Raw genomic sequence first — 12,542 nt, 5'->3', positions numbered from 1 at the left:
AAGGCAATTTTCGTAACTTTTGAGGACGTTGAGATTTCTAAATTTATATTTGTATAAACTATATTTGTTATTGTGCATTCTAAGTAGTTTACGAACGCACCCAAATTAGACAATAAACTAACTCAGAGACGGTAGAAAGAAAATGAAATCAAGCAATTACAGCTTGAGTTCTCTTGAGAGTACTTACTTTTTTACAAAGTGACAGGTTGAACGAGATAAATATTTAAAGAGGTGAATGAGTAGCTTATACTCATTTTGTTTTATTTAATATCAAGAGACGAGACGTTCAACTCGTGCGCCTGATGGTAAGATACACTCCTGTCCATAACAGTTGCAGTGCCACTCAGAGCTTCTTAAGTCGCAAAGATCTGAGGTGCACTGCCACTGCGTCCATCACCCTGAGACATAAGTTGACAAGTTCCATGTGTCTGTAATTTCCCTACCACCCATTGCTGTTATAGGTAAGGTGGCAGTACTTCCTTGAACGAACTCTTTCACAAGGAGTTCTACTGCAACTAAAACCCATACCGAATATGTAAAAAAAAAAATATTTATTATAGGAAATTTGATTTATTTTTAAATATTACTCTTTAAGTAGGAAGGCTTGACACGCGGGAGTTCAATTTCCTACCGCTCAGCTGTTCTTTTTCATAGAGTAACACAAATGAAGAGTGTATTAGTATTTGTAAAATGGCACGAAATTTTTTTTGTTTTGTGTAGAGGCGATTCTTTTTACATAACGGCCGCGTCAGTGCGCGCATCACTATATCTTTCTAATTTGAGGGGTAAACGATAGCGATGGCGTGCAAACGGCCGAGTCAACGGTGAATCGTTTCAAAGGGGGCATTCATTATCCTGCATTGCAGTCCGCATTGCGAGAAATTATATGTGGGCCATACGCAGGATAGTGTGTGAGCAGTCTCCTGCCTGTGCGGCGGGCTGCCATACAGGTACTGAATGAGCGGTTTTAATGCGACAACTATGGCTAAACACGATTGCATCAAGATAAAGACGATTTCGCGTTAGTCCCTACAGGTTACTTTGGTTACTCCCCATTTACTCCCTAAAGAAACGAACTTGTAAAATGTAATTTTTGCAGCAAAACTGTAACTTTTCAGAAAACGGAGTATAATTTTATTTTCGACTCAAAGGCCCTGGCAACACTGATGGTGTAACATACAATGCTCAGATTACAAAACATAAAAGGATTTGTTTTGTAATTTGAGTGAGCTGTTATGGTTCAATAGCGGACAATGGCGTTAACGCGAAATGAAAACAAATCTGTTACTGTTATAATTTTGTTGTTGTTGTTGACTTTAATTATTAACAAAATGGTTCTTTCGGGACTAGTTTATATTTAAATTGATTGATATTAGCTGCTTATCGATATCAAACATTAAAATTGACAATGATCCATTTAAATATAGCACAAAATTGTACTTTCAAATATGTGACTTCTAACTTTAATATAATAGATAATAATAAAATATAAAATGAGAAACAGAACTTTACTTTGTATTCAAGGAGAATACAAAATAAAGTTCTGAAAGATTATAAATGTAGATATGCAAATCGTAGCATCATCAAATCTAATGAGCAGCGCCATTTCCCTCTCACAACTATAATTGTATACTTGCTAGCTCGCACGAGAGACGCAACAACAGAATATAACAACAGCAGTTTAAATAGTAGTTCGATAATGACTATATATTGCGTAAGAGTTAATGCATTACAATAACGATCACATCTATAGGGGGTCTACTCTCGTTGTTCGTCCGACATCCGTCCGAAACAATTACTGCCAAATAAGCAATAGTTGACCAATGAAAAGACGCGTGATGCGAATGAAGCTTCATTCTTGATACTTGTCTTTTAATTTTATCGAATATTACTTATTTGACAGTAATTGTTTCGGACGGAGAACGAGAGTAGTAGACCCCCTATTTGTAGCTGTCAACGTCAGCCGTCATCAGCAAATTTTAATCAAATGGTTTCATTCTTTTTGGTAGTCGTGGTAACTTTCTTCTCCTCAATTTTATGTTGTTGTCTGTTGTTAATACCTAAGACATCAAGCTAATTTACTTGTGAGAATGTCAAAGAAACGGGGTAGTAAAAAGAATCAGGACCTTGATGATTTTGAAGAAAAAAAGATGGATAACCATGACATAACCTCAAAGAAAGGAAAAGGCAAGAAGAAAGGCAAGGGTGATGACGGGAGCGATGAAGAGAAGGAGACTCCTGTGAAAGTGCACATGTCTGATGAGGAGGACTTGGCCAAGCCTGCCCCTAAGAAATCGCAGAAGAAAGGTGAGTAATCTACTAATTACGCTCACTTGTGGAATCAGCTGATCAGTTGACATTAGTTACATGACTTGTGTGATACGTATTCAAAAAGTAGTTTGGTGGCTATTGTATTAAATCAAATCCACATGAAAGTTTTTTTATGATACTAAGTGACGGGACGAACCTGTCCTCCTCCTGTCCATAGTAGTTTGCAGTGCCAGCTAGAGCTTGAAATCGCAAGGATCTTGGTGGCACTGCCACTGCGCCTGTGACCCTGAGACAGAAGTTAAATAAAATAAATAATAATGCATACACTCAACATAGCCCCGCACTAGAGAAACCCTGTTTCGCGGGTGCCATGGACGCACACATAGACAACCACAAATTACACCCAAACTCACAAGAGAAATAACTATAGGCCATACAAATATTTCTCCCGGCCTGGGAATCGAACCTGGGACCTCTGCGTGCCAGTGCCAATGTTTAGCGTTCGGCCACAGAGGCAGTTAAAGTGTCCCATTTGCCTGTAATTTCACCAGACATAAAGTGTAGGCCACAAATTAATGTAATAAGGTTAACATAATTTTTTTGTGCTATTAATTTACTGGCATTGTTCTGTTTTGTAGGTAAAAATCAGAAGAAAGGTGATGTATCAGATGAAGACCTAGACGACAGCAAGTCCACTTTTAGCAATGCTACCAGCACTGCCTCAAAATCTACTGTCAAGGCTAGCAAGAAGAAAAAGGGTAATTATCATTAATTTAATTATTAATTATCATCTGTAAAAAAAATAGTTATCATTTATATTTAAGTCTGTTGTACAAATTAGTGGTGTGTAAGGAGTGTACACACTTATTTTAAGGACTAAGCAAGTATGTGAAAGTATGCTATGATTGTATAATACAAATGGTTCTATATATTTCATCAGTCCTCAAATTATACTTGCACTATGCTCTTTACCTTCATTAAAGTTCATACATATTAGCGGCCATCAAGTTTATTTCTTATATTGTAATCAGTACAAGTATCAATCGGCAGTAATCAATGTTGTATCACCAAAGATGTATGAAAGGAGATCCATATGACATCCGCACCCCTCATGGAAGAACGACATCAGTGGAGTTACATGAAAAATGTTTATTGCTCCATTAGTTACAGAAAAATATAACCCAATCGACTAATATTGTAGATAGGGTTACAAGAATTGGAGGGGATGTGGGTTACATTTTTCTGTATCTAATGGAGCAATAAACATTTTTTACTTAATTCCACTTAAGCCATTCTTCCATGAGGGGTGCGATTTAATTCCTTTCCAGCATGACTGGCTTGCACTGGGTAATAAACGGCGAGTATGTTGCGCCGATTGGCAAATATTTTCACTATGATGGCAAGCATTGTAGTGTATGCCATCAATGCGATAAGAAGAAGAAGAATGTTGATCAAAGTTTGCTAAGTTATTGTCATTCATGTATTTTTTTTTTGCAGGAAAGGGAAAGAAAGATGATGAATGGTCAGATGAGGACAGCGATATTGAACTTAAGGAAGTATCAGAGGATGAAATTGCCAAACCTGTTTCTAAAAAGAAGAGTAAGATTAGTTTACGCTAATATTTTGCTGACATAGATTCTTAAATCAATTAGAGTGAAGGAGTAATATTTCAAATAGTGTAATTCAATTCATCACAGTAGTAATATTTGAGTTGGGGGACATTATCACAATAAAAGTTGACATCCACCATAAAAATAGGAAGCAGTCAATCAGAAGCACTTATATTGATCCCATTACATAACTGTAGCATCACCCACTTTAATTATGATTTTACAGTTTAACTGACAAATAATATTATGGCCTATATTAATTACATTGTAGCAAAAAATAAAAAGAAAAGTATAGCAGTGGAATCTGATAACGAGGAAGACCATGAGGAGCATGGCGATGCTAAATCTGTGGTGAGCAATGTGTCCAGTAATACGACCAAACCAGCAGTCAAGTCTAAGAACAGGAAAAGTAAGTTTTCAAATGGATGAAACCATAAAAATTGTAGTAAATTCATGAATGTTTAGGGTTAAATAAAATTAATAATATAATAATAATAATAACGCACACACTCAACATAGCCCCGCACTAGGGAAACCCTGTGTCGCGGGTGCCATGGACACACACATAGACAACCACAAATTACACCCAAACTCACGAGAGAAATAAATGTAGGCCATACAAATATTTCTCCCGGCCCGGGAATCGAACCCGGGGACATCTGCGTGGCAGTCTGGTATGGTAACCGTTCGGCCACGAGGGCAGTTGTATACTTTTATATACAATTATATACTTATTTCTGTGACCACTATGTAAGATATATGTGTTACGAACTATGAAGGCAGCACAGTGATGAGCAGCCCTTCTGATCAGTCTGTCCGACAATGTGCTTTGAAATCCATGCACATACTCTTGTTACACCTCGCGTTTTATGATGATCCGGGAACAATATTTTGCAATGCTTGTTTCTGAAGAAAGTGCAACAAAAATTGCTCTGTCAGCACGGATATCCTTGCGCTTTCTTCAGAATGCAAAAATGGACATTAACCATCAAGTATTTTACATTTGATTGCAAAATTACATTTTTACCTCAAATTCCCTGTGTATACAGGGTAAACTAAAAATTATTGTCTTGTACTTTATGTTGGGGATAAAATCTTGTGTTTTCTGGATGTACAGCATTCTGCTATTACTAATTTTGTTTCTTTTGTGTCCATGAAAGAACTAGTTTATCAGTGTCACATGTATATCATTATTTGTAACTTTTGGTAGATAATATTTCGAAATATAATAGCTTATAGGAAATGAAACTATTTTTCCGGATTTAAATCGCGTATATTTGTTTTTTCAAACAAACCGACGTTTCGTCGCGTAAACAAGTCTGCAGTCTGCGAGCATGTCATGGATAAACCTACACATTCAATGAAGTTTGACAAACCCCAGGTCCTTGCAAAAGAAGTCCGTTATCTGCCCAGGATGCTGCGAGAGGCCATTGAAATTAAAAAACATCCTAATTTCAACAGGGAAGATGGTTTCCCCGTACCACCAGTTTGGGATCCAGTATTTCCTCTCATGAAAAATCCCAAACAGACATAAGACTGCAGTACTAATTAATATGTTTTAGTTTATTCTAATTTCTATTAATAATTAATAATAAATTAAACTTAATAAAAATTCATTCAATAAAATAATTTGTAAAACTTAATGTAGCGTAAATTGGAATGTTTTCTTTGTAAAATTAAAAATAAGGTATTTAATTAATAACTATTGTAACTATAGTGAAAAAATAGGGTGGTTTGCATTAATATTAGACATAACTGGTTGAAGACTGTACCACCTCAGTCAACCGTGACCATGGGACCTGTAAAGGGCCCGAAACGTCGGTTTGTTTGAAAAAACAAATATAAGCGATTTAAATCCGGAAAAATAGTTTCATTTCCTATGTGTAACAATCGCGAAAACCTAAGAACTCGATATATAATAGCTTACTTTTCTATTTTATTTTTTTATTTATATTTAATTTATTATTTTTGTATAAAATATACTGAAAAATGGACATAGAATTTTTAGGAAATAAAGAAAATATAATTTAGATTGGGACCTAAGGTAAGGAATATGTCATTTAAAATCTGTGCAATGTACATTTTTAGGCAAAGGCAAGAAGGAGGACTGGCCTGATGAAGAAAGTGATAAGGAACTAATAATGGAGAGAGAATCTTTATCTGAGGATGAATTGGCTCTTGTAGTGAAAAGCAAAAGTAAGTTGTTTCAATATGTCTTCTAGGGCTACAGTGATGGTGTAGAAATTAACCAGTGAACCTTAATATTATATCTATATACAAGTGCACAGTCAACTTGTTTGAGAATAAATTATTTTGAAAGTAATTTAGGTGAAATTATACCTGGAGAAAAAGATGAAAACCTAAGCCAAAAACCATAGTTAAGAAATTTATCTATGAGCTTAAACCATGTTAGCTGGTTTGTCATGCCACCTTCCCTTGGCCCTATCTATCATATTGGTTATATGGGCCGAGGTTTAGTAGGTTCAAGTTGTATTTGCTTGGGCTTCTTTCTAGCATACACTTTCTGACTCTTTATAATATCTTAAATTTCTCGTTAATAGCTTCCCACTTTCTCATTAGTGGTCTTCAGTGTTAGCCACCAGCGAGTTTGCCGTGTCAATTATGATAGCGTTAAGTAACTTAAACAGTGTTGTTGGAATTGTTTGTATTTTGATTGATTCTCAGCTACATGTTTCATTCGCCATTTGCCAGTTTTATCAGGGTAGGCTTATTGTTATTACTAGAATTTTGGTAGCTCTGATAGTTTTCACCTCCATGAGGGGACCTTGCCGGAGAAAGCTCAATAGAAATTTATGATGTCCATCAGAGCGCTACAGTGGAAAGGAGATGCAAAACCGTTTTATCTAGTTGTAGCAGAGTGTCACTACTCTCAGGAAGTTTGAGGTTGGACATGTGCTTGTACAAACCACAGAGTCCCGCGAGAGGCATAGTTAGTATTCGGAAGTTATGCTTGCCTAACGACTGGGCCTTTTTTATAATTTTAAGTGACGGCTGACTGTCCATAACAGTTGCAGTGCTACTCACAGCTTTAAATAGCAAAGGTCTGAGGGGCACTGCCACTGCACCAGTCACCCTGAGACATAATTTGACAAGTCCCATGTGCCTATAATTTCACTATTATGGCCACGTTATGAATTAACCAGGTGGGTAATTATCACCCTTCAAAATTCTCTACTCTCACGATGGGCACACCATCGATCTTGTTGATTTGCTTCATCGCGGTCTTGCACTTGATTGCGCCAGGTTTCCGCGTCGGCTTGCGTATCCATCACAGGTCCATGTCCCGGAAGGTGTTATTACTTTTGTCCCAGAATTAGCTTGGTTGAGCTTTGTGATATCCTAGGGTTCATGGCCGACGAAAACTTCTCTGGTTCTTACTTTTGCAAGCTCATCTGTATTGCCATTGAGAGCTCCGATAACAGTGATATAGGCGTCAGGGACCTGGGGCACAGCACAGCTAACTTACTACTTTGTTCTTCTCCGCAAGAGTATTTAGGACAGCCCCGCAGTTTTTAACCGACTTAAAAAAAAGGAGGATGTTCTCAATTCGACTATATTTTTTATTTTTTTGTAAGTATTTTACGCGATAACTCGGCGTTTGTAAACAGATTTTGATGATTCTTTTTTGTTGGAAAGAGGGCACCTCAGTATGGGTCCTATTTAAATTTTAAGAAAATATTCCACTTGTAAGGGTGACAAACTAGGGGATTGATCCGGTTTTGCGCACTTTCCGGTAACCGATTTCAATAAAACTTGGCAAATAGATGCAATTCCAAGAATTTTTGAGGTCGGTTTTTTCCTTAATGCTTGACTGAGTGAGTCGATAAAAAGTTTCTGATTCATGTCTTTCTCAGATTTCATTTCACACGAACTGTTATGGTAATACAAGTCTGGAAGATGGATCAGTGCCATCCCTAGTTCACTTTGCAGCTGAATCTGAGTCGCACGTCCATTATTAATGTAATAACATAAGACCAACACAATATTCAAAGTTAATATAATATATTGTTTATTTCTAGGTAAACATCACAGGAAAAAGAATAATATAGACAATATTGAAGAAGAAATGAAGAAGTTCACTATTAATGAGCCTGAGGAAGAGGAAAAACCTGTAAAAGTAAAGAAACCAACGAAAGTAAAGGTAAGCTTTGATGAAGAAGAAATGTATGTATCGAGTTCTTAGGTTTTCGCGATTGTTACACATAGGAAATGAAACTATTTTTCCGGATTTAAATTGCCATTGAGAGCTCTGATAACAGTGATATAGGCGTCGGGGACCCGGGACACGGCACTGTACTACTTACTGCTTTGTTCTTCTCCGCAAGAGTATTTAGGACAGCCTCGCAGTTTTTAACCGACTTAAAAAAAGGAGGAGGTTCTCAATTCGACTGCATTTTTTTGTAAGAATTTTACGCGATAACTCCGCGGCGTTTGTAAACCGATTTTGATTATTCTTTTTTTTGTTGGAAAGAGGGCACTTCAGTATGGGTCCCATTTAAATTTTAAGAAAATATTCCATTTGTAAGGGTGGCAAACTAGGGGATGGATCAACCGTGACCATGGGACCTGTAAAGGGCCCGAAACGTCGGTTTGCTTGAAAAAACAAATATACGCGATTTAAATCCGGAAAAATAGTTACATTTCCTAAGAAATGTATGTTTTATTATTTTTGCTTTTATTATTAGTGTACTGTTTGCATTATAGTAAATTTGAGCCGGTTTTATTGAGGAAGTTCTTTTGTAGCTAAATAATAAAATGATGTGCATGGCTAATGATGTTAACTATTTTTGTAAAGGATAAGAAGAAAACTGCTAATGAAGAAAGTGCAGAAGAAGGCGACCAATCTGACGATGAAGCTTCAAGGGAAGTAGATGATAAGGTAAGTTCTAAGAAAACAGGTTGATTTCCATAATTTTGCTATTGGTTTTTTCCCTTTCTTTTTCCATTTTTCACTGACTCAGTGTATAGGTTAAATAGATTTTTTAGCTACCACCTTAATCCTCACTCGGTTGTAAGTTTAGAATTAAAGCTGAAACACACAAGAGAGCGGGTACGGGTAGGGACCGCGGCGGGGCTAATTCCAAGTATTTATATGGGCGACAACACGCCGAGTGCGGGCGTGTGCGCCCGTTTCGCGCGTCTATTCCACTAAGTTCAACTGTGAGTTCAATCAGTCGAACTAATAGGACACAAATATTCCAATTAGTTCAACTAGGTACAACTTTCAAAGTTGAACTTATTGGACGAAATTAATCCTGTTAGCACACCCCGGACACTCCATACAAAGGTCGAAAGTTATTTACCTACTACTACTACTGCATATAGCAAATCGCTATCTGCACAAGCGCAAATGTGTGCGTGAAGTGGCTGGGTTACCAATCACTTTCTCGTACTATTACGGTACGTAGTCAAAGCGGCAACATAGCGAAAATTTTAACGCGAAACTGTTAAATCTTCGAAATCTTTAACTCTATTAATTAATTACACAATGTTCATAAACTGTTACCTTTAACTCTATTAATTAATTACACAATGTTCATTAGGTATTTATATCGATAAAATATATTTTTCATTAATTCACTAACTAGAATAATATTGAAGAAATGTATTAAAAGCACTTAAATGTTGTATTTTGGACAGGTACCTTTAAATAAGGTGACTTGTGAGATTTAAAATTGCGTGTCCAAGTTTGTCATTACCTAGTTAATAATTAGGTATATTCACTGCGTAATATTTCGGCAATACAAATTGAAAATTCGAAAACCCTTGTCTACTAGCTCACGAATTATAGCGTCTCAGACATAAGTTTTGTTACTAACTTCGTTTCAACAGTCACAAAACGAAAGAAACACCTCTCTTTGTCCCGTTTAGGTGATTATAAACAGCTGTACCCAGCACAATTTGCGACCATTATAAATAGTAACGTAAAATGGTGTTATGTATTAACGTACGAATTTCGGAATCAGTAAATTAAAACTATATTCAAATATCAAAGCCGTCTTAGCGCGAAAACGGCCCCCCGACAGCCTTGTTGTCGCTCACTCAATGTGACCGTCAATGTGCGTGGCGTGGTGCGGTATCTAAAGATAATGAGGGGCGGAGTGTCCGTTATCGTTACTTTTTTGTTCTCTGCTGTTAGTTCAATTTTCCAATTATTTAAATAATAGTTCAACGTATAACTGATAACGTATGTTAAGTTGAACATGTTGTTGTTGTTGTTGTTGATATTAAACAATGAATAAATATGTAATTAAATGGAATATAATGATATAGAATATATAGCAAAGTTTAAGCGATAACTGTAAATCCAGATTTTTATGCATGTATAAAACACCTCTAGCATTGTCATGCCCTACCAGTGGGACCATGCCCATAATGTTAACATTAACTTATCTCTTCTTACTATATCTAACTTATCTCGTCTTGATGAAAACGAAAAAGCACCACTCCCTTACATATTGAAATCATCTTTACAGGTGAACCAACTTCCAGATACTGAGAAATCAGAGCTCTCGGAGAAGAAGCTTAGTCACAAAGAGAAAAAGAAACTGAAGAAGCAGCAAGAGTATGAAAAGCAGGTGGAAATGTTGACCAAGAAAGGCGGGCAAGGACACAGTGATCTTGACGCTAATTTCACTGTCAGTCAGGCGCAGAAATCTGCTGGTAAGAAATGCAGTTACTCGTTACACCTCTATGGTACCGCATATGTAGCACTATGAGTATCACTTTATATGTGTATAAGAAGGTACAGTTCAAGGTACAGTACAATACAGTATTTTGAGGTAAGTACATTTTCTGTCAAAACGTCGAACGTGTTTAATTACAGGTGTTTAGTTAAGAACACACACAGTCTTAAACGAAGGCATTTACTTTGGGGGCATTATTTTTAAAATTTAAAAAGGCAATAATTTAGAAAGGTTAATATTATTGGTACAAAGTCGAACAACACAAAGAAAAATTTCTTCGATCTGACTGGACTCGAATCAGCATCTGTTGCCATACCGGGGCCGCCGCTCTTACCAACTGAGCTACTGATTGTGTCAACAGATCTTACGAATTTCGCCACGTGTTTGTTGGAAATCTTTCTTGGGTTGAAACGGCTTTTTTACCATCAGCTCCACCTGTGACAAACTCATGAAATCGATTTTTTAAAATTATTATTATTACTAATAATAAAGTAGTGGAGTATTATTTAGTATAATATAAATATTGTATTAATATTGTCCTACCAGAAATTGAACACGGGACTTTCGTCATCTAACGTCTGTCATTACTGCTGGGAGACTATGCCTGGTGTAGTTATCGATTAGAGATAGCGATGCGCGATTGCGAATGATTTCGATATTCGACTCGTTATTAGTTACTAATCTTGTCATTCAAATGACAAATTACTAACTAATTTTCATATTCGAATGATCTGAATGATCATTCACTACTAACCCATAGATTCCATAGAGTACAATGATACTCGTGATCACCTAGCCCCATCGAGTATATAACCAGAAATAGAGACGAAATGTCGTTTAATTTGTTTGAAACTATTCTGCTAAATCATTACAGTGACAACTGCGCTCCTATTGGCCAGCCCGATACAATTGTCGGGTGTTGTCAATTGTACTATAGGGTGGTGTCAACCGGTACTATCTCAATTTTGACAACTTTATAGGATGAAAAAAACATGTGTGCGTCATTTATATAGCATCTGGTTTATTAAATAAAAATACGTAGTTTCTAAATATTTTTATTACACATATTATTAAACAGTGGAATTATTTCGTCTCTATTTCTGGTTACATACTCGATGCCTAGCCCTCTCTGACATATAATAAATACCGTAAATGTAACGCGGACAGGTTTATTTTGATAAGGACATGGTGAATGATCTGGTCGAGTTCCGAGTATTTCCGACTTAATAATCATTCGACTGGTGCACCCGACCGAATGATCGAATGGTATCGGTCGAATAATTTGTGCTTGGATTCGACTTGGCGAATGATTTGCCCTTTCGAATGATTAGTATCAGTAACGTTCAAAGTCGCGCATCGCTAATTAATTGTAATTGACTAAACGACTCGGTTGTTGCAGTTCTTATAGTTTTTTTGTATTTAAAACTATGTAGTAAAAAATCTTTGTTAAGTAGTCTTTAGTATTCCAATTCAATTGTCAACTATATGCTCTCTCAACAAAGTCTATGTTTCAGGTCAAATGGCAGCTCTAGAAAATGCAGTAGATATTAAAGTAGAAAACTTTACAATTAGCGCTAAAGGCAAAGATTTATTTGTAAATGCCAATTTGCTCATAGCCAATGGCCGAAGATACGGTCTTGTAGGGCCAAATGGTCACGGAAAGACCACATTGTTAAGGCATTTGGCACAGAGGGCGTTCCCACTCCCTCCCCATATAGATATCCTATTGTGTGAACAGGAGGTAACAGCGAGCGATAAAAGTGCTGTTGAAACAATTTTGGAAGCTGATGTTAAAAGGACTGGTAAGCATTAAAACTTATTTTTATCAATTTGTTTGTGAAGGTAATTTTACTGTCTTGAATGCTTTGGTTAAGGCGAGTCACCATAGGAGAAGCGGAAAAAAGTTGCTAGGTTAAATGGTTTAGGTATTTACTATTAAATAACAGCCTTACAA

At 36.6% G+C, this 12,542-nt stretch overlaps 1 protein-coding gene across 1 annotated transcript in view; it reads left to right on the top strand.

Annotated features, from left to right (window-relative positions):
* The first annotated feature begins 1,607 nt into the window (after positions 1 to 1,607).
* LOC113232855 (ATP-binding cassette sub-family F member 1) overlaps positions 1,608 to 12,542 on the top strand; it is a 29,447-nt gene continuing 18,512 nt past the window's right edge. The window contains exons 1-10 of the mRNA XM_026467711.1: positions 1,608 to 1,714; positions 2,010 to 2,307; positions 2,910 to 3,029; positions 3,769 to 3,870; positions 4,153 to 4,290; positions 5,970 to 6,077; positions 7,922 to 8,043; positions 8,698 to 8,781; positions 10,379 to 10,565; positions 12,103 to 12,390. Coding sequence (XP_026323496.1) covers positions 2,091 to 2,307; positions 2,910 to 3,029; positions 3,769 to 3,870; positions 4,153 to 4,290; positions 5,970 to 6,077; positions 7,922 to 8,043; positions 8,698 to 8,781; positions 10,379 to 10,565; positions 12,103 to 12,390 — 1,366 coding nt within the window. The 5' untranslated portion in view covers positions 1,608 to 1,714; positions 2,010 to 2,090. The remainder of the gene's footprint in view (positions 1,715 to 2,009; positions 2,308 to 2,909; positions 3,030 to 3,768; positions 3,871 to 4,152; positions 4,291 to 5,969; positions 6,078 to 7,921; positions 8,044 to 8,697; positions 8,782 to 10,378; positions 10,566 to 12,102; positions 12,391 to 12,542) is intronic.

Source organism: Hyposmocoma kahamanoa, unplaced genomic scaffold (genome assembly GCF_003589595.1).
Source record: "Hyposmocoma kahamanoa isolate Upper Pololo Valley unplaced genomic scaffold, ASM358959v1 78, whole genome shotgun sequence".
Classification (NCBI taxonomy): domain Eukaryota; kingdom Metazoa; phylum Arthropoda; class Insecta; order Lepidoptera; family Cosmopterigidae; genus Hyposmocoma; species Hyposmocoma kahamanoa.
This window is presented reverse-complemented; position numbering and strand designations above follow the sequence as displayed.